At 32.5% G+C, this 20,567-nt stretch overlaps 1 protein-coding gene across 1 annotated transcript; it reads left to right on the top strand.

The window, feature by feature from the left end:
* The first annotated feature begins 12,440 nt into the window (after nucleotides 1-12,440).
* Nucleotides 12,441-15,579, top strand: LOC130982004 (tubby-like F-box protein 5). The gene is made up of 5 exons (XM_057905813.1): nucleotides 12,441-12,860; nucleotides 13,399-13,799; nucleotides 13,899-13,986; nucleotides 14,320-14,449; nucleotides 14,545-15,579. Exons 2-5 carry the CDS (start codon nucleotides 13,446-13,448, stop codon nucleotides 15,215-15,217), a joined length of 1,245 nt encoding a protein of 414 aa, XP_057761796.1. The 5' UTR covers nucleotides 12,441-12,860; nucleotides 13,399-13,445; the 3' UTR covers nucleotides 15,218-15,579.
* Nucleotides 15,580-20,567: the final 4,988 nt, after the last annotated feature.

Below are 20,567 nucleotides of genomic sequence, written 5' to 3'. Positions count from 1 at the left end.
TGCCCTTTATCTTTTTCTTTTTTTTTAAAAAATTTTTATACAAAACGGCGACGTTCAGAGGATGCATTTCCGAACCGGAAACTCTCTAAAAAACCAAACGGTTCTACCGGTTTACCGGTTAACTGCCGATTCGACCGGTTTTTCACTGGTTTTTTGCCAGACGACTTTTTAGACTTACACGGACCGATTAGCTGACCGATTCCCGGTTATTCCGGTTGAACCGGTCGGTCCGGTCTAATTTTCAGAACCATGCTTGTAACATTTAAAAGATAATGATATTTTTAACGGGTCTGCTACACATACAAGCAAAAAGGCCCTACAAGTTTTACAAGTTCCCAGCCCACACATCATTTACACGTGCACTCGTCTAAGTTTGAATGGAGCGTAAATTACACGCTCCCCACTCAAATGGTTTCTCTTCGCAAATAGCGCTCCTTAATGGCGCACTCTTCCACTTCTCCAACCCGTTCGAAGAAAACACAAACCGTCCATTTTCGAGCAACATTCCAAACTGCAGAGATAGCAGTCGTTGCGAAGATTAGAACTCTTCATCAACACAACATAGAACTCTCGATCAACAATCTCCAGAAAAAATGAAGTTATAATACTCAAGGTACGTTACGTTACTACTTTACTCATATTCTATATTTTTCAGATTTCAAAAACGAAGAACTAGGTTTTACTGTTCTTCTACATTCTTCTAGGTTTTACTGTTCATCTACGTTCTTCTAGGTTTTACAGTTTTTAATGTTCTACTTGTTCTAGGTTTTAGTGTTATTCTTGGTTATAGGTTATACTGTTCTTCTTAGTTGTTTTAGGTGTTACTGTTCTTGTTGTTCTAGTTCTTCTGGTAACTGATTTTTGGAAGTATATTGCTTGATTTGGTGGGTATATATGGAGTATTTTGTTGGGTGTATATTTCTGAACTGATATACTATAATATAGTGATCACTTGCAACTGTTCTAATATTTGCTTGTCCATGGGTGTATATTGCTTGACCTTGTAATGTTGCTTGACCTTGTATATTAATACATGTTTGAGTAATATCAGACTGATATCTATGGGTGTATCTGACTCATATCTATGGTGTATCTGAATCATATGTATGGGTGTATCTTACTGATATCTATGGGTGTATCTGACTGATATCTATGGGTGTATCTGACTCATATCTATGGGTGTATCTTACTGATATCTATGGGTGTATTTTTCATTTCAAAAACAATGGCAGGCAGAAACCAAGCTGGAAAAAATGTAAGAACATATATATGTCTTAGACAAAATTAGTTTTATATAATAGAAATATATCTGACTATCATTTGGCTTTGCTTTGTTTACGGCAAACCAAAGACCTTAAGTGTGCAACCTATTTGTTAAATGAGAAATTCAGAAACATGAGTGAGGAGAAGAAAACAATTGTTAGGGATTTGGGATTTGGTGGCCTGATGCACATCCCGCCACGGATTAATGCAAACGAATACACAACTTACACCCAAGTGTTAGATAGATTCTAAGGATAGTGACACTGATTAATGTAACTATTATATGATTGATGTAACTGATTAATGTAACAAATTGAACACATGCTGTAAAAATTTACCAATTATGAGTAAAATTCTCTCTACTGTATTCAAAATGTCTGAATTACAGGTACAATAATATGAAAGAAAACATCAAACCAAATATACACCCATGACCTGACATTTTTTACACCCAAAGAAAGTTGAATATACACCAAAAATTCTATCTCCCTGATGCTTTATCCCAAAAACCCTGAACCCTAAACCCTAAACCCTAGACACTAAAACCTAAACCCTAAACCCTAAACCCTAAAAACCTAAACCCTAAACACTAAACCCTAAACCCTAAACCCTAAACCCTAAACCAAATGTCTGAATTACATGTACTATAATATGAAGGAAAACATCAAACTAAATATACACCCATGACCTAACATTTTTTACACCCAAATAAAGTTGAATATACACCCAAAATTCTATCCCCCTGATGCTTTATCCCTAAATCCTGAATCCTAAACCCTAAAAACTAAACCCTAAATACTAAACCCTAAACCCTAAACCCTTACACCCTAAAACCCTAAAACCCTAAACCCTTACACCCTAAAACCCTAAACCTAAACCCTTACACCCTAAAACCCTAAACCCTAAATCCTAAAACCTAAAACCCTAAACCCTAAAATCCTAAACCCTTAAACCCTTAAACCATAATAAAAAAACAAACAATATTTTATAACATAAACAGCATATTGTGAAATATATATATGTATATATATGTAAAATGTGAAACACAAGAAAATTCACAAAAATACACCCAAAACAACAGTGCTTTTACACCCATATTCTGTAACTATACACCCAAAGAGTTATCCACTGCTGCTGGTACTCTGAACTAATAATTCATAACACGTCCTTGAGTATCTCTGCTTAGTTTTCTGTGCTATTTGAGCATCTCTGCTTTACTTAGACAGCAAGGGTATGAATGATCCAGCACAACCTTTGAAATGATCCAAGCACCAACATCCTTCAATGTGTGTATATAAATTCTCGATCGGAGATATTTTAGATTTCCATTTTCTCTCTCTGCTACATATAATCAATTGATTCTTAATCTCGTTTTCCTTCCTATTTGTGCTCTGAACTCTTGTAGAAAAATCTACAGCCTTGGCGTAGTTCCTGTAAAATTTTCCAGCATCTTCAAGGGTAGTAAAGGTCATTCCAACCTTGGGAACAAACTGGTTATCAACAACAGAGAGAGGCTGCAGAATTACACCCAATCAGGTCTAATCTAATACACCCAAACGACAACAACTCAACTAAAATAACAAAAAAGCCATAAACTGTAAATACACACATGCTTCCCCAAAAAATACACCCAAAAAATTCTGATCTACACCCGAGCGTCTGCTATAAATTGCAGATAATTAATCAAAACTAATACATTAAATTCAATCCACAGATTTATGTTCACACGTTAGTTTCACAGTCAATGTTCACGAATTATTCAGCTATACCATGTCAAAAATAAAAAATACACCCAATCAGGTCTAATCTAATACACCCGAACAACAACAACTCAACTAAAATAACAAAAAAGTCATAAACTGTAAATACACCCATGCTTCCCCAAAAAACTCTGATCTACACCCGAGCGTCTGTTATAAATTGCGATAATTAATCAAAATTAATACATTAAATTCAATCCACAGATTTATGTTCACACGTTAGTTTCACAGTCAATGTTCACGAATTATTCAGCTACACAATGCTAGACAAATAACTGCAACAAAATTCAGAGTAAATCGTATGTAAATCAAACCTCAGCAACTACGTCAGATTCAAATTCATAATCCACATCGCCCTGATTCAGCTGACAATTTGAGGTTGAATAATCCATTATCTTCAAAACGAGTTTAAACTTTGATTTCAAAAACCAGAAAATCGAAAAGAAAACGAAGCTGGAGTTACAGAGAGAGGAACTAACGTCAATGGCGAAGAAAAAACCAGTAAAAAAAGAGGGGAAAAGAACGATCGAAAAAGCAGGGTGAGAAGCGCGAAAAGAAGAGCGAAGAAATTTGGAAAGAAGGAGAACGAAGAAGGAAACAAATCTTTTAAATTTGGAAGTTATATATAGTGCGTGTATCGGACGTAGCACTTGGAGCGAATTTTGGTGGGGGGGGGGTTAGGGGTTAATTAACTTGTAATGCTTACAAGCCCTAATCGCTTGTATGCAGAGCTTTTCCGTATTTTTAAAAGCACTTAAGATAAAACTCTTTAAAGATAATTTGTACTTATTAAAATTAAAAAATCTAATATAACCTTATTCATTAATTAATATTTAAATTTATTTTTTATATTAATGTCTATTATAATATTTTTAAATTTTAAAAGCTATTTTACTAAATAAACTTATTGTTGCTTGTGTTTATTGAAAGTCTTTTTAATTTAATTTACTAAACATAGATACTATAAATTTTTTTAAAAAATATTTTTTAAAAATTAATTTTTTTAAACTATTTTAAAAAAATAAAAATTTTACCAAATCAAATCTAAATATTTTTAAAAATACGTCTATCTTTAAAAAACTACAAATATAAAAATATAATCTTTTTTATTTACCAAAACACAAAATTATGAATTTGTACTTTTTAAAAACTACTAACGCTTCTTCAAAAATTTTTTCAAACCAAACCCTTTCAAACATTATTATTAATAGTACAATACATATTTAAACATTCATTTAATTTATTTATTTTTACATCAATAATGTATCAAAATGGAAAACCCACAATACTTATAACATAGAAACATATTAAATTATAGAAAATAAAATTCAAAATTAACTTTTTTGAACAATAATCAGTTAAGGTGAAATATATGGTAAAGATGTTGTTTTAAAGATGTGCTATGTGGCAAAATCTGAACCACATATTCTAAAACCACACTTTTAACTTAAAACCGTAGCCCTTTACAAAGAAAAGCGTCACCTAATGGAAAAAACTAGTAAATTAGAAGATTTAAGAGAAGAAATAATTAATCTATCAAAATTAATAGATCAAAAACTAATGATCTTAACTAATGTCAATTGTAATGACACCGAATTCTTAAAATCAATACAAAATGATTTTTCTCAAAATCTTTATTTTACTATAAGTTTTATTGAAGGACTTCAAAAACCTGAAAAAACTTATTTTTCACATGGAGTTTCTAAAAAATGTTATCATGGAGATAATTATCCTCATCTTCATCATACTTTTAATCCACAATTAAATTCTATAATAGATATGCTTGAAGAAATATTAGTTTCTCTAAAATTTCAGAAAAATAAAGAAAAAGAGGAGCCTAATATAATAAATAAAATTGAACAGATACTTGATAAACATTTCCAAAAAGAAATTCCTAAGAAAGAAGAAGTCCAAAATAAAATCGATACAGCAAATCTAAAGATTAGACCACCTCTAAAACTATGAATCTTGATGAAAAATTAGAAGAAGTTACAATGCTTTTTAAACAATTAAAAATGGCTCAAGAAGACAATTTTATGGAACAAGGTTTTCAGATTAAAGAAGAACCAGAAATTTCTGAAAGAGAAGAATATGTTTTAGACTATTCAAGTGATGATGAACCAGTACATCCAGTACAAGTAAAAGATGAAGCTGAAACATCTGGGAATAATAATCAAACCCAATTTAAATGGGAAACAGGTTTTGAAAATTATGCCTTCAAAAAAGGTTTTATAAGCAAAAATTCGAAATATACTAAAATACCATCTAAATACGTTCCTAAAATTCAAGAACTAGAAGGAGAAAAAATGCTTGATCTAGATTGCAAAAAGAACGAAAAAGAAATTTTCGAAGATTGGATGAACTCTTTTCTATTAGAAGCTTATACAAACCCAAAATTAAATGAATTATCTGAAATGGATATCTGGAATTTCATAGGATTCCATACTAAAGGAACTATAAGAAATTATATGTTATCAATAGATAATAAAATAATAGAAGAATTAGCTGAAAAAACAACAGCTTATGATAAAATAGCACACATAATGAGGATTCTATACAAAGAATTTTTTGGAAAAAATGTCATAAATCATAGAAAAGAAATTTATGAAAAAGAATATTTAGAAGCAAAAAATCATTTGGCCAATATTCAGATATTCGATCTTTGCTATATAGAATCCTATATTTGTGAATATAGAATATATTATTATAAATTAAAAGAAGAAGATAAAAATCATTATCTTAGCATGTATATCACAAAACTTCCATATCCTGCTAATGAAATCATTATGGGAAGATTTATAAGAGAAATAAATAATAAAACAATTGAAAATAATTTCGGTGGAGCAACATCTGCAATAAGAGAGGAAATAAAAGAACGCTGTATGCAAGAAGCTACTCAGAAAAGATTTAATAATATAATTAGAATTTGTTGTCAAGATAATGAGGAAATTCCTCAAAAATATGGCTCTAATAAAAATATTCGGAAATACCATCCTTATAAAAATTTCCAAAGAAAAAGAAAATATCATTTTAGAAAAAGAAAATATTATCCAAATTGGAGAAAAAAGAGATATTTTAGGGAAAGAAGTATCAATAAAAAACAAAAGAACTATTGCCCAAATAAAAAAGAAAACTGTAAATGTTGGTATTGTCAAGAAGAAGGACATTATGCAAATGAATGTCCAAAAAAGAAGGATAAAAAAGACCTAACTAAACAACTGGAAATTGCAAAAACTTGTTTTATGGAACCCTTAGAAGAATCTGATGATGAACTAAAATATATTTTTGAATATGTCTCAAAAACAGACTCAGAAACAAACTCAGGAACTGAGTAATAGTGCTACGTTTATTACTGTAAAAATTACAGAGAAATTTATTAATGCCTTCATAGACACAGGGGCAACAAAATGTTTTGCAAGTTCAAATATAAGACTTAACTGGAAAAAGTTAAAAAATCCACTAAGAATTAGAATAGCCGATAAATCTATACACAAAATTAATTTAAAAGCAGAAATGGTTGAAGTCTTCATTCAAAATTACAGATTCATTGTTCCATCTATATATAAATTAGAATCTGGAATAGATTTAATAATAGGAAATAATTTCCTAAAACTATATCATCCTTTTATCCAAGAATTAACATATATAGTTCTAAAAGCCCCATATGATTCCTCTCTAAATCAAAGGGCAAAATTAATAAAAATCCCAACTACTACTATAAACGAAATTTTAAAATTCAAAATATTTTCAATATTAGAAGAATGTTATTTAAACTTATATTTCCAGATAAAAATTCCAAAAAATGACCTTGAAATCAAAATAGAAGAACTTTTAAATGAAGTTTGTGCTGAAAATCCTTTAGATATTAAAAATACAAACAGAGAATTAATAAGCATTAAACTAAAAGTTCCTACAAGGGAAATAAATGTTCCAAATAGAATTCCCTATTCAGCCAGAGATAAGGAAGAATTTTCATCTGAATGTAAGGATCTTTTAGATAAAGGAATTATAAGACTAAGTAAAAGCCCTCATGCGGCCCCAGCCTTCTATGTTGAAAACAATAACGAAATTAAAAGAGGAAAACGAAGAATGGTTATTAATTATAAAAAAATGAATGAAGCAACCATAGGTGATGCTCATAAGCTCCCAAGAAAGGATTCCATTCTAGAAAAGATCAAAGGAGCAACTTGGTTTTCATCGCTCGATGCAAAATCAGGATATTGGCAACTTCGTTTAGACGAGGAAACAAAGAAATTAACTGCTTTTACTTGTCCAACAAAAGAATCAACAGGAGTATTACTCTACGAATGGAATGTCCTACCATTTGGACTAAAACAAGCTCCAGGTATTTACCAGAGATTTATGGAAGAAAATTTAAAAGATCTAAATGAATTTGTTCTAGTTTACATTGATGATATATTAATTTTTACAAAACAAGATAAAGAAGATCATCTTCAAAAATTACTAATTGTCTTAGAAAGATGTAAGGAAAAAGGTTTAGTCCTTAGTAAAAAGAAAGCTAAACTAGCAAAACAAGAAATAGAATTTCTCGGATTAATTCTATCTACTGAAGGGAAGTTAAAACTTCAACCGAATGTTTTAGAAAAAGTAGATTTATTTCCTGATAAGATGGAAGATAGAAAACAATTACAAAGATTTTTAGGATGCATAAATTATATTTCTGATCAAGGATTTTTAAAGAATATAACAGACTATACTAAAAATTTATTTTCAAAAATAAGTATAAAAAAGATTTGGAAATGGGAAGAAAATGATAGCCTGCAGATTAAAAAAATTAAAGAACTTTGTAAAAATCTTCCAGAACTTTATATTCCAAAAGAAGATGACTATTTAATAGTAGAAACAGATGCTTCAGACAAGACCTGGTCAGGCTGTCTAAAAGCTAAAAAAGCTGAAAGAAGCTTGAACAAAGAAAAAGAATCACTAGATTCTAAACATTCCTCAAAGGAATTACTATGCAGATATATTTCTGGAACATTTACACCAACAGAACAGAGGTATACTACCCATGAAAAAGAAACTCTAGCAGCAATAAAAACTATTAAGAAATGGAGAATTGATCTACTTCCCAAGGAATTTACATTACGAACAGACTCAAGTTATTTAACAGGTTTTATTAGATATAATTTACAAGCTGATTATAATCAGGGTCGTCTGGTAAGATGGCAAATGTTTTTATTACAATACCCAATAAAAATCGAGTACATTAAAGGAAATAAAAATATTATTGCAGATACATTGACAAGAGAATGGAGTTCATTGTCAACACAATGAATCAAGAAATCCAGAAACTTGAACAAGAGCTTGAAAGGTGCAATCATTGTCAGCAGCTAAGAGCTCAAATTCAATCCATTAAGAAGGCCATGGAAGCCATGAAAATAACTCAGCAGGCAACACTACCTGCTCCAATACCAATGCTGGCAACACCATCAGAGTTCAGCCAGCTAAGCGTGGTGGACCAGCCACAAAATCCAAAACCAAAACCAATTTTTTCTGAAAAAATCCCTGAAAATAAAACTCTAGCAGAAATAATTAAAAAATCAACTCAGGACAAAAAATATTATGTTATCTATAATGGCCCAATGAAAGGAGTCTACGACGATTGGGCTAAAGCAGCCCCATTTACTCACCAACCCAAAATCATTCACAAAGGAGGATTCTTGACAATAGAAGAAGCAAAAGAATCCCTTAGAGAATATGAAACGCTCCACCCAGAGCAAATTCTAAGAAGAGCTGACAAAGCTCCAGCCCAAGCCCAAAGGACTCCAGTCCAAGTCCGAACAGGAATGCTGAAAAATATTCCCACAAGGACCGAAATAAATGACAAAAAAAGGGTCTGCAGATCAAACTGTAGAGAAACCCTTAATCTGGTTCTAAACTGGACTCTAGACAAAAGAGCAATATTGGGATATTATCCCATTAACAAAGAACAGCTAACAAAGCTGGTAATCTTCCCAGAGGCTTCACCCTCTGATACATATCAGTTTTTCCAATATGGACTAATTGATACAATCCTAATTTTTGACAATTTAAATATTATTAAAGAATTTCCTGCAGGTTTTATAGATGCAGTGAAAAAATTTAAAAATATGATTGATGCAAGAGAACCAAGGGATATATCCCTAAAATTTACAAGTAGTCAACCAATCTTCAATGAAGAAGGAGAATGTCTAATCCCAGCATTTCAAGTAGTTTTCATGTCAGTCTTCTCCGGAGATTTTCAACCAATAGAACAAGTCCAAGATCTATCAATTTATAGCGACGAAGAAAGATTGGCCAGTACATTGGCAAGAGTCTTCGAAAGAGCCCAGAAAATAAACAAAGAATCCAGAACAAGAATAAACTACAAAAGCAGAAACACTCTAATTGTTTCTAGTAAGAAAAACCAAATTGAATCAAGAGAAATGAGACTCCTAGTGGATTTTGAATCAGCATTTTACAACTTTTCTGGGTTACTGGAAAAGCTTCCTGACGGGATAAGGAGGAATCTATGCCATTTACTAAAAGACAAAGAAGACCATAGGTGCCAGCTATGCACCTCAGAAATGTCTGAAGAAAGCAACAATGCCGAAGACCCCACCCACGTGGGAAAAGAAGAGGATGAGACATCTGAGTCATCTATCAACATTATTGTTGAATGACGTAAGAGCTTACGTCACAAAAGCACCAATAATGTAGTTGGTGCAAACTAAGTGCTCAGTGACGTATGCAATGACGTCACAAGAAGGGTAAGGATGGGATTTGTCCATCAGACCCAACCATTATAAATAGAGTGATAAGTCATTAGAAAGGGGATCAGAAGTCAGAAAGCAGGAAGCTTAGAGTACTCACAGGCCAGGAGGGCAAAGAGGAAGTAGCTGAGGCGATTCTGGAGTCTGATCCATTAGAAAAATAATTCTAAAACTCCCCTCTGGAGTTAAATTGTAAAATCTCCCCTCTGGAGAAAAACACCTATTGTAAAATAACATTAAATAAAAGTTCATCTCCAGAAAGGTACATCTTCATCTCAATCTTTTTATATTATGAATTACTTAGAAAATTTGGAAATAACTGAAGAATCTGATTATTATAAAATAACTGCTTTACTTGATAATGAAAAACAAGCCATTTTAAAATCAGAACTAGATCTCAAAGCAAATGAAAATTTTAAACAAAGCTTTTTAAAAGAAATTTTTAATAGAAAGAACATAATATTTTATGGAAAAATGCAGTTTGAAGCACCTGTAAAAATATAATCTGCTAATGGAGAACTTGAAATAGCTTTAATAGATGAAGAACAAATAAACGAACAAATAAAGAAAATTAAAGATCAACAAAAAAGATCTAAGATCGGATGGATTCATATTAGTACCATCCAAGTTTTAGTAAAATCAACATATATGAAAGGAATTAATTCACCAATAAGTTTAGCAATCTGTGATAAAAGAATTATTGATCCCACAGATCAAATAATTGGAATTATTCACGGAAATCTGGCAAATGTAAATGTTAAATTTAATACCCATATTGGATATGCTATCCCCTTATCAACAAAGAATTTTGATAGATCCATAAGCCTAGCTTATAAGTTTCATAGACAAAATTTAATGGAACAAAACGACGAACCTTTTTCAATTACATATGCAATAAACTATGCATTAACCAATAGTCATCATAGTATAGAATTTAAAAACAAAGAAGGAATTTATATTGATGATTTATTCCAGAAGGTTGTTAAAACTGAAACACCAAGGCGCAAACCTATTGAAAAACCAGTTTTATTATTAAGAGAACCGTCAAGAAAATCGTGTTCCTCTAGTTTTCGAATAAGAGAATCTAAAATCAATAGTCCTTTAAGTTTATCCCATTTAAAAAATGATGAAAAAGATTCTGAAATAAGAGATTTGACAAAAAAGATTGAAACGCTAAATGAAACCTTAAATAACAAGCTATGACAATAAATAAAGAAGAAATATATGTGTCTTATCAAAATAAGAAACAAGAACTCTTTGAAAGAGAAAATCATTTGAAATATTTAAGATTTTCTGAAATAAATCAAAGAGCTTTTGAAGCTTTAGTATTATCTTATAATAATCTGAAAAAAGAAGTCGAAGAATTAGAAGGAATAATAGAATTTTTAGAAAATAACAATGAAGCTTTGGCAGAAGATGCAGAAATTTTAATATGAAAGATTTTCAAAAAAAGTCTTATTTTTTAAAAAATAATTAAAAGAAATATGAAAACAAGGATAATGGCTATAGCCATGAAAATAAGAAATTTGGCAACTGAATCTTCAGATTTAGAAGCAGAAATCAAAAAGGTAAATAAAAAGATAATTAAAACAAGAAAATTAATGCAACATTTTAAAACTAAAAAATCAGTCAAAAATCTAAAAGAAAATATTAAGAATAAACAGATTTATCGTGCTCGTAGATTGCATTATCTTCATATACAAAATATGATTGCATTACAAGCTTTTGAATCTAGAATACATGTTCAAAATATTCAAGTAATACAACCTTTACATGTTGAACCCCTAGAACAAGTACAAATTGAATCTGAACAAGAATTACAAGTTCCTTTATCACCTTTACAAAATCCTATAATCTAAGAAGCATATAAAATGCCTGGTTTAGCAAATCAAACACTACAAGAATTAAAAAATGATTTAAATTATCAGAAAAGTCAAAAAAGATATTATGAAGTAAGATTACAGAATAGTAACATTTACACAAGAAATAGAGAAGAAGTAGAACAATTCTGTAGAAATTGTATAGAATGCATATCAAGAGAAATAGAAAATTTGTTAAAAGAAATAGAAGATTTTAATAGTGCAAACCTAACCCAAGAAAAATATTTCAAAAATTTGCATTAGTCAAAATTGGTATCAGAGCCAAGTTAACGATTAAGGGAAACACTTTCCTTTTAAGTAACACTTTTAGTGACACGTTTTCAAAACCATAAAAGACAAAAATCTTTAAATTTGCATCTGTACACTAGATGCCCCCATCAGTTAATAGTTTTTCTTTAGACTTTTCCCCTTTTCTATCGACTACTTTGTTGACTTATGACTAGTTAAAAAAAAAAACTTTATTAGAGGAGAGTATTATACTTTGTCCAAATTGATATTTATTTTGAAATAAAAGAAGTATTAAGCAGAACCGAACAGTAACAATATAACATACATGTAAGTATCATCACATAAAAGTAATAACAGTAATAATTGAAGTGTAGGCAAGGAGGGTTCATGGATGGACATCACATACAACATAACCGTTTTCTTGCAATGAAATCAAGGGCGGACACATGAGCCACGTGTAAGAAATAGGGAGATGGGAGAGCAGAGAGAAGAGAGAGACACTAGATTCCTTGTCGATTAAAATAAGGTTAGAGAAGACAAGAGAGAGAGAAGGGGAGGGGTTGGGTTTGGTACTCTCTCTCTCTTTCTCTCTCTGTGTAAATGTAAATTGTAAGAAAGAAGAAGGTAGAAACGACGGTCATTACTAAATTAAGGTTCCAAGAATGTGATCCAAAACATAAAAAACCCACCTTCCATTTCTCACATCTCACCCTCCCTTTTCCGCTGCTGCCTCCGCCTCCGCCTCATCGCTTTTCCGTCCACGCGCCGCCTCCATCTCCCAACACTCTGAATCTGAGCATAACGCGCTTTTTGCGCCTTCTTTTCTCCGATTCGGTTCTTCCCACCTCCGTTTCCTCATGGATCCGGATTCTAGAAGCTCATCTTGACCTCGATTCTCTTCTCTCTCCTGAGTTTCTTACCTTTCTCAGCTGATTCGCTGCGTTTTGATCTGTTTCTAACTTGCTTCTATGTTCCAGGTATTGCTTCATCTACTCTCTCTCTCTCTCTCTCTTTAATAAAAACTTTTCTTTGGGAGGGGTGTAGTTTCATGAATAATCGTTCTGCATTCTGGTTAATTGCCTGTAATGGGGATTAGCGTTATTCTTAGATCTTCGGGTATCTGCGTAGATGCAGCTCGATTTATTTATGTATTAGGTTATTCCCTTGTTATGCTGTTGGTAAATAGAAAAAAATGTGTTAGAAGTTTGTTAAGGATGTAAAAAGTTTAGATTTTAAGCTACTTTTCTCTGGAAATAAAAAGCACTCTTTTTTACTAGTAACCTTGTTGGATGGTGAATGTGATCCAATGTAGTTTACCCTGAGATTGGCTATTTGTGAATATGGGCTGCTTATGGTTTCGATTTCATTCAATCTAGGGTTGCTCTTGGATGTGCGACATCTCTGTTAAGAGATAGTAGTACTGCTTGTTAATATTTGTTACATTTAACGATCATGTGTTTTCCTATTGGTATGGAAGATTGAAACAGTGGAGATTTACTTCAATTTCTGTTTCAGTGGTGACATTGTTGTGGTGGAAGGAACACCTTGTATGCTGAGCTGCAATGTCGTTCAAAAGCATAGTACGCGAACTCAAGGAGATGAGAGATGGGATTGGTAGTTTATCGAGGCGGAGCGCAGAAAGCAAGCATTGGCACAGTAGAGTAAAGTCACATGTTGTTCCTGATGTCACTCTAAATCCACTTGAACCTGTTCAACAGGGGCAGTGGGCACATCTACCACCTGAGTTACTTCTGGACATAATTCGTAGGGTTGAAGAGAGTGAGACATCTTGGCCTGCACGCACCGTTGTTGTGTCGTGTGCTTCAGTATGTAAATCATGGAGGGCTGTTACAAAAGAGATTGTCAATACTCCTGAGCAGTGCGGAAGGCTCACGTTTCCTATTTCATTGAAACAGGTAATATTTTCTTTTTCCGGTTTAATGGCCCAACTGTTTGTCTACTTTTCCCATTGGATATTCTGTTACTTATGTAATATTTCATTTGTGTATGATCAGCCCGGTCCTCGTGAGTCACCAATTCAGTGCTTTATCAGGAGAAACAGAGAAACTTCGACATATTTATTGTACTTCGGTCTTGTGCCATGTAAGTTTTCATTGCTTATGCAATCCATTTCATTTTTAAAAGAAAAGGGTTGTCGAATTTGCCGTTACTCTTTGAAACTTGGAGTTAATGATTTTGAATGCTGAAGTGCCGGTTTCTTGCCTTAAATGAATGGGATTCATCATAAATAAATGTCATTTACAACCTATTAAATAAGAGAAATTATTTCCATACACAAGTCACCATCCGAATCAGTTTGTGTGTTTTCTTTCCCTCCTTTCAAGATCCATCGAGCCAGCTTATTGAATTTGGATGAAATGTGCTCTTGAATGTACACCTAAGAAGCTTGTTTTTGCTTTGATTTTACTTATACAGCGGAGAATGGGACTGATAAGTTGTTATTAGCTGCTAAAAAGATAAGAAGGGCAACAGGCATAGACTTTGTCATATCTTTGGTTGCAAATGATTTTTCTCGGTCCAGCAACACATATGTTGGTAAACTAAGGCAAGTCTTGGTCAATTGAAACTATACATGAATTCTTTTCAAAATTTTCACCTTGCTCCATATCATATCTCCAACTCGATCACAATCTTTGGCAGGTCTAATTTTTTGGGAACCAAGTTCACTATCTGCGACAACCAATCTCCCCATCAAGCTGGAACTCAGCCAAATGGTCGTTCTAGTAAGAGATTCCACACTAAGCAGGCGTCTCCCAGGGTTTCAGCAGGTAACTACACCGTTGGCACCATTGCCTATGAGCTTAATGTCCTACGCACGAGAGGGCCACGGAGGATGAACTGTACCATGACCTCCATACCTGTGTCAGCTATCCAAGAAGGAGGCACCGCCCCAACCCTGACATCTCTTCCTCAGATAATTGATGAGCAATTCCCTTTGTCGCCATCACTGAAAGGAAAAGCTCCAATAGTAGACGTAAGCTCCACAAGCCTCTTGGAGCTGCCAGTGCAAAGCCAAGGCTTGGTTGAGCCTCTAGTACTTAAAAACAAGGCCCCCAGATGGCATGAGCAGCTGCAATGCTGGTGCCTAAACTTTAAGGGTCGTGTTACGGTGGCGTCTGTTAAGAACTTCCAACTTGTTGCCGCTGTTGATCCTTCTCATAATTTGTCCACCGCAGAGCAAGAAAAGGTAATTTTGCAGTTTGGAAAGATTGGGAAAGACATATTTACCATGGATTATCGATATCCACTCTCTGCCTTCCAAGCCTTTGCGATATGCTTGAGCAGCTTTGATACTAAACCAGCCTGTGAATGAGACCCATGTCGCAGGATCATCACCTGCTGGTCTGTTTCATATAAATATATATACACTATTCTAGGCACAGTCCATCACATGCAGCTGAAAATCTTAGTTATGCAGTGGTTAGTAATCCCGCCCCCTCCTCCTCTGCGGGGGTGGGGCTGCTCCCCCTTTTGTCCTCCTCCTCCTCCTCCTCTGATGTGTTAGATGTTGATTGTGGATTTTAACCTGTATGTTATTTCCTAGCTCTGCTACTAAGATTAAATTTAGTAAATCTTCTATTGTATAATATATAGTCGCATAGTACTCTTAACTAATGAACCTCCTTTCATTTTCCTTTATCACTTAATTTGAAGTTATAGTTTTTCTTTGCCGAAGATTATTGTTTTCCTTCTATGATTACTTCTTGTCAGCAGCCATGCACGCATTTTGCAAGATCCCAGTATCGTTTTCACTGTTATTTCAGACGTTTTTTTGCTCATGTCATCGGGAAAAAAAAAAATTAAATCCTAGGCTATGTGGTGCATGGTCATGTTGTTTCAAGTTTTCTTGCAAAATAAATAATTGGAGTTCGGAGAATCTTCCGAGGAAGACGAGGTTAAAGAATATCCAAGAGAAAATTAAGAGAGTAACAAAATGAATTCTAAAAGATGTTTTTTTTTTTCTTCAAAGATATGTAAATGTATTGTTTTGTAAAAGAGAAATATACTGTCCATTGTAGGAATAAAGACAAAAAAAAAAGAAAATCTTTTATTTTGATAAACAATAAATACTACAAAAAGAAACACTAACAAAAGAGATTGGGGATTTATAGAGATTTGAGTCATTCTTTATTAGAGTTCTTCTGTTATTTTCATAATTATTGTTGCCATTAGTTTCTCATTTTCAAAGATCTCCAAATTTTTTGCCTACCACAACGCCCAACACAGAGATGCAAGGAGGGCTATAAAAGATTGCCCTCTTTCAATGCCTTTACTTGCCGTGTGTCACCAAACTGCAAATTCTATGGTTCTATTTTGCACCATAGCATTCACAAAAAGAGAGGAAGACCAAATCTCAAGAGCGGAATCACATTGCATTAAGGCATGAAGGATTATTCTATTGCCATTTCTGCATCTTGGGCACATTGCTGAAGTATTTGGGAATCTATGGTTGATCAAATTGAGTAAAGGTAATTTTTTATGGACTGCTCTCCACAGAAAATTTTTTACTTTGAATGATAATTTTAACCTCCAAATTAATTTTCAGAGCATTAAATCCGTCATCACCATTGGAAGGCGCTCAACTGGCACATGAAAAAAATTATAAGCCACCCAGTATCTTGAGATCACATCGTACTGCTTCCTCTTGTTCCAAGTCCATTCAAACTTGTCCTCACCATCATTGTTCAATGGCAGGGAGAGAATTCGCGAACTGAGCTCGGGAAAAAAAACTGCTTCAATTAGCTCTTTATTATTCTATCTTTCATCCACTATAAGTAAATCATGTATCCAATTAATGTTTATTATTGGATTATTGTTGTTACTGAGTCTAAAAGGGTAGGGGTAGAGGTAACCATGGGTCCTCTCATGCCAGATTTCATATTCCATTTCAAACTCTTTTCTACCACTTTTCTTCCTTCTAGTAGACTTTGCCAACCCTAGGAATGTTAGTTTCTTTTATCTACCAAAACAGGGTTCATGTATCTATGGTATTTTTCTTTGAGCATACGCGCAAGTAGCGAATTAGGCTCAGTAATAATTCGCCAAAACTGTTTACCCAACAAGGCTAGGTTTTGAGCTCTGAGATCCTTGAATCCCAATGCACCTTTCTTTTTGGGTCTGATCATATAATCCCAACTAATCCAAGCCATCTTTCTCTTCATTCCCTTTTGACCCACCAAAATTGTCTTAAAATTCTGTGTATTTCTTCCACTAAAGAATCTGGAAGTTTAAAACATGAAAGCGTATATATATGTTTGAAACTTCTCTAACAACTCTGATTAAAATATGTCTGCCACCTATTGATAACAGATTCCTCTTCCCAGACTAAACTCTTTTCTGAACTTTATCCTTTATTGCACCGAATATAGATTCTGAATAATAAATGGAATGCCTAGATATTTATCTTCTGTCACATGCTCTATGTTAAGTAATTGCTAGCTGTTCTTCTGGCGAGTAGGGTGTTTAGACTGAAAAAACTGCTGATTTGTGGAGATTAACTTTCTGTTCGTTAAACATCTCATAATGATTGAGTAGAGATAGAATATTGTTGCATGATTCCTCATTAGCCTTCCCAAATAAGATAGAATCATTAGTAAAGAGAAGATGATTGACTGTTGGAGACCTTCTGTGAATCTAAATTTCCTAAATAGATCTGTTTTACTATGCTTTGTATAACAGATAGGATAATCCTTCCACACAAAATAGAAATAGATAAGGTGACAAGGGATCTCTTTGTCAGCTATTTTTTATTGGCTTTTTTTAAGCCAATAAGGTTGACTTTTCACAAGAACATAATAAGAAATAGTAGTGACTAGTTCTCTGATCCAAGAAATTCATTTGGTTTCAAAATTCATTCTCTCTATGATCAACCATAAAAAATACCACTCAACTCTATCATATGTTTTACTCATCCAATTTAATAGTTATTTCACATTCCAATCTCCACTTGTTAGTTTTGAGGTGGTGTATACATTCATAAGCTATTAGAATATTGTCAGAAATTAATCTAACCTTTAAAAACGCATTCTGGTTTGGACTTATTAAATTATTCATAAACTCCTGAAGTCTATGTACCAGAATTTTGGAAATAATTTGATAAAAGATTGAGGATAAGCTAATAGGTCTGATTTGTGACATGTCTCTAGCATTCGGAATCTTAGGGATCAAGCAAATCTGTGTATAGTTAAATGCCTTGAGTATTATACCTCCACCAAAAAAGTTACGAACTGCCTTAAAAATATCACCACCCACAATGTGTCAATGTCCCAATAAAATTGAAAAAAACGTATTGTGAAGCCATCTTGACCTAGAGCACTTTAAAGACAAACGCTGAAAATAAATCTCTTAATTTTTTTTCATAGAGATTGATCTCATTAGCCTCCAGTTCATAAAAGTGAAACTCTAAAAAATGTTAAGACAAAATGATCTCTAAAAAATATATTTTGCTAGATAAAATAACTCAAATATTTGGTTAACGATTAATTTACTAAGTCAACTGTCAATTATTTATAAAATTAGTAATGTACCCCATATTCTCTCTCCTCACTTGCCACCCTCCCCAACTCTGTTCCCATTTCTTGCCTCAATTCGTCCCATTGCCATCAACCGACTCTATCACTGTCACTATTGTTGTCGTTATCATCATCACCAAATTGTCATTAAATTGAACCAAATTCACTAATATAATTAACAACTTCTTTTTCCAAGTTCATAGTCTCTTCTACAGTAAAAAAACCCAATTGTATGGTGTTTTGTAGAGAAGAGTTGTAGATAAAAAATATAACTCTTCTCTTCACTAATTGGTATTTTGCAAGACACCAATTAAAAAGATGCATAAAAACATAGCAGCTGGTTCCATTACTGAAGGGTGGGAATGGTGGGTATCCGTCGGAGAAATTAATCAAGAAACGATAGAAAATGTGAGAATATATTTAAAATTTAAAATGAGAAACTCTTAGAATCAACAATTTAGTATATTTGACTATTATTTCATCAGTATAAACACTAAATTGTCTTTAACTAATAAATTTTATAAATTTATGTGTGCAAACTTTAAAAAATATGAGTACAAATTCTATTGATTTATATGTGCAAAACTTTAGTAAATATATGTGCAAACTATATGCTTCTTGTATGCAAAATCTCTGTAAATATGGGTGTAAATTATTGTTGGTCAAGTGCTGATAAAAAATGATAATATTTGTTAGTCATGTAGCATTACTCATTTAAAAATACTAGACAACCAAATTTTTTTTTAGATTAACTACCAATTCGGTATCCATAACAGATGTTATCGATAAAACAGTCTCTAAATGATTTAAAAATACGACAAAAAGAACCAATAAATATTATATTTTTTATAAGTAACAATAGAACTTTCCTATTTAGCATATAACTTATTCATTGGATCTAAATTTTTGTGGCAATATTTGAATAAAGATTTTGAAGATGCACAAAAAAAATTTCAGATCAAACTTTCATCTCTAGATTTTTCTTTTTATTTTTCAACAAGTTGTGGTCATTCACAATAACAAAAACTCACTTGAAAAAAGATTATCAAATTTTAAAGATAAAAAGATCTTATTTTTCTAATAACGATTGTAAAAATTTGCATCCAAATTTGATGGCTAAAATCGTTTTTAAAATATATATTTAATATCTAATTCCTTTTGTCATGTTTTTAAATATTCGAGGAATTTATTTGTCGTTGACATCTTTTGGAGTTCGTTTGATAAGCGATGTGAATTTTCGGGTACTATTTCAATAGTTTACTCCTTTTTTTAACCAAATACAACCAAGTCAAATTTATATATGTGCATTTTTTCTTCATATTCTTCTTCCTCCTTCTCTTCTTCCTTTTCATCATCATCATCATCATCATCATCATCATCATCATCATCTCATCTTCCTCCACCTTCTTCTCCTCCTCCTCTTCCTCCTCCTTTGTCGTCGTTGTCGTCGTCATCGTCATCGTCATCATCATCTTTCTAAAAAAGAATAAGAGAAAATTGCAGCACTCTTATTTTATGTGTCACGTTTTAGAAATTTCGTGTCAAAATTAAAAAATTTCTATGTCACAATTAAGAAATTTCGGTGCTATTTTTTGTTTTATATTTTTTTTCCAAAAACTTCTCCTCCTCCTCCTCCTCTTTATTTTTATAATTTTTCTTGAAATAAATACCCAATTCGATCCCTTTCTATTTTCTTGAAAGACAAACCGATCCCTGTCCAATAGGACACTGCGGTTCCTAATAAAATTATTTTAGGATAATATAATCTCCTATTAAAAAATTCGTTAAATAGTAACAAAAATCAATTTTGTAGAAATTTTATTAGTAATTTGTGGGATTTAAACTATTAATAAATTTATTTTTAAAAAATTACTTTATTAGTAGTGGTTAAATGGAGAAGAACCATTGCCAGAAGTGATGTAAGAAAAAGTAATTACAATACGAAAATTTTTCAAAATGAAAAAATAGCATAGCATAAAAATGAAAGAAGAGAATAGTGATTTTGATGGTGTTGCTGTCCATGTTGATGGTGGTAGAGGAGACAATGATGAGGACAAAATATGATTGTATAATTGAAATAATAAAGGTAAAAATTATATCGATGATGATGAAAAAATGGTAATGGTGATGATGGTAGTTGGTCCTATTGTA

This window comes from Arachis stenosperma, chromosome 5, assembly GCF_014773155.1.
Source record: "Arachis stenosperma cultivar V10309 chromosome 5, arast.V10309.gnm1.PFL2, whole genome shotgun sequence".
In the NCBI taxonomy this organism is placed as follows: domain Eukaryota; kingdom Viridiplantae; phylum Streptophyta; class Magnoliopsida; order Fabales; family Fabaceae; genus Arachis; species Arachis stenosperma.
Note: the sequence above shows the minus strand (reverse complement) of the source record. Positions and strands in the feature narration are given on the sequence as shown.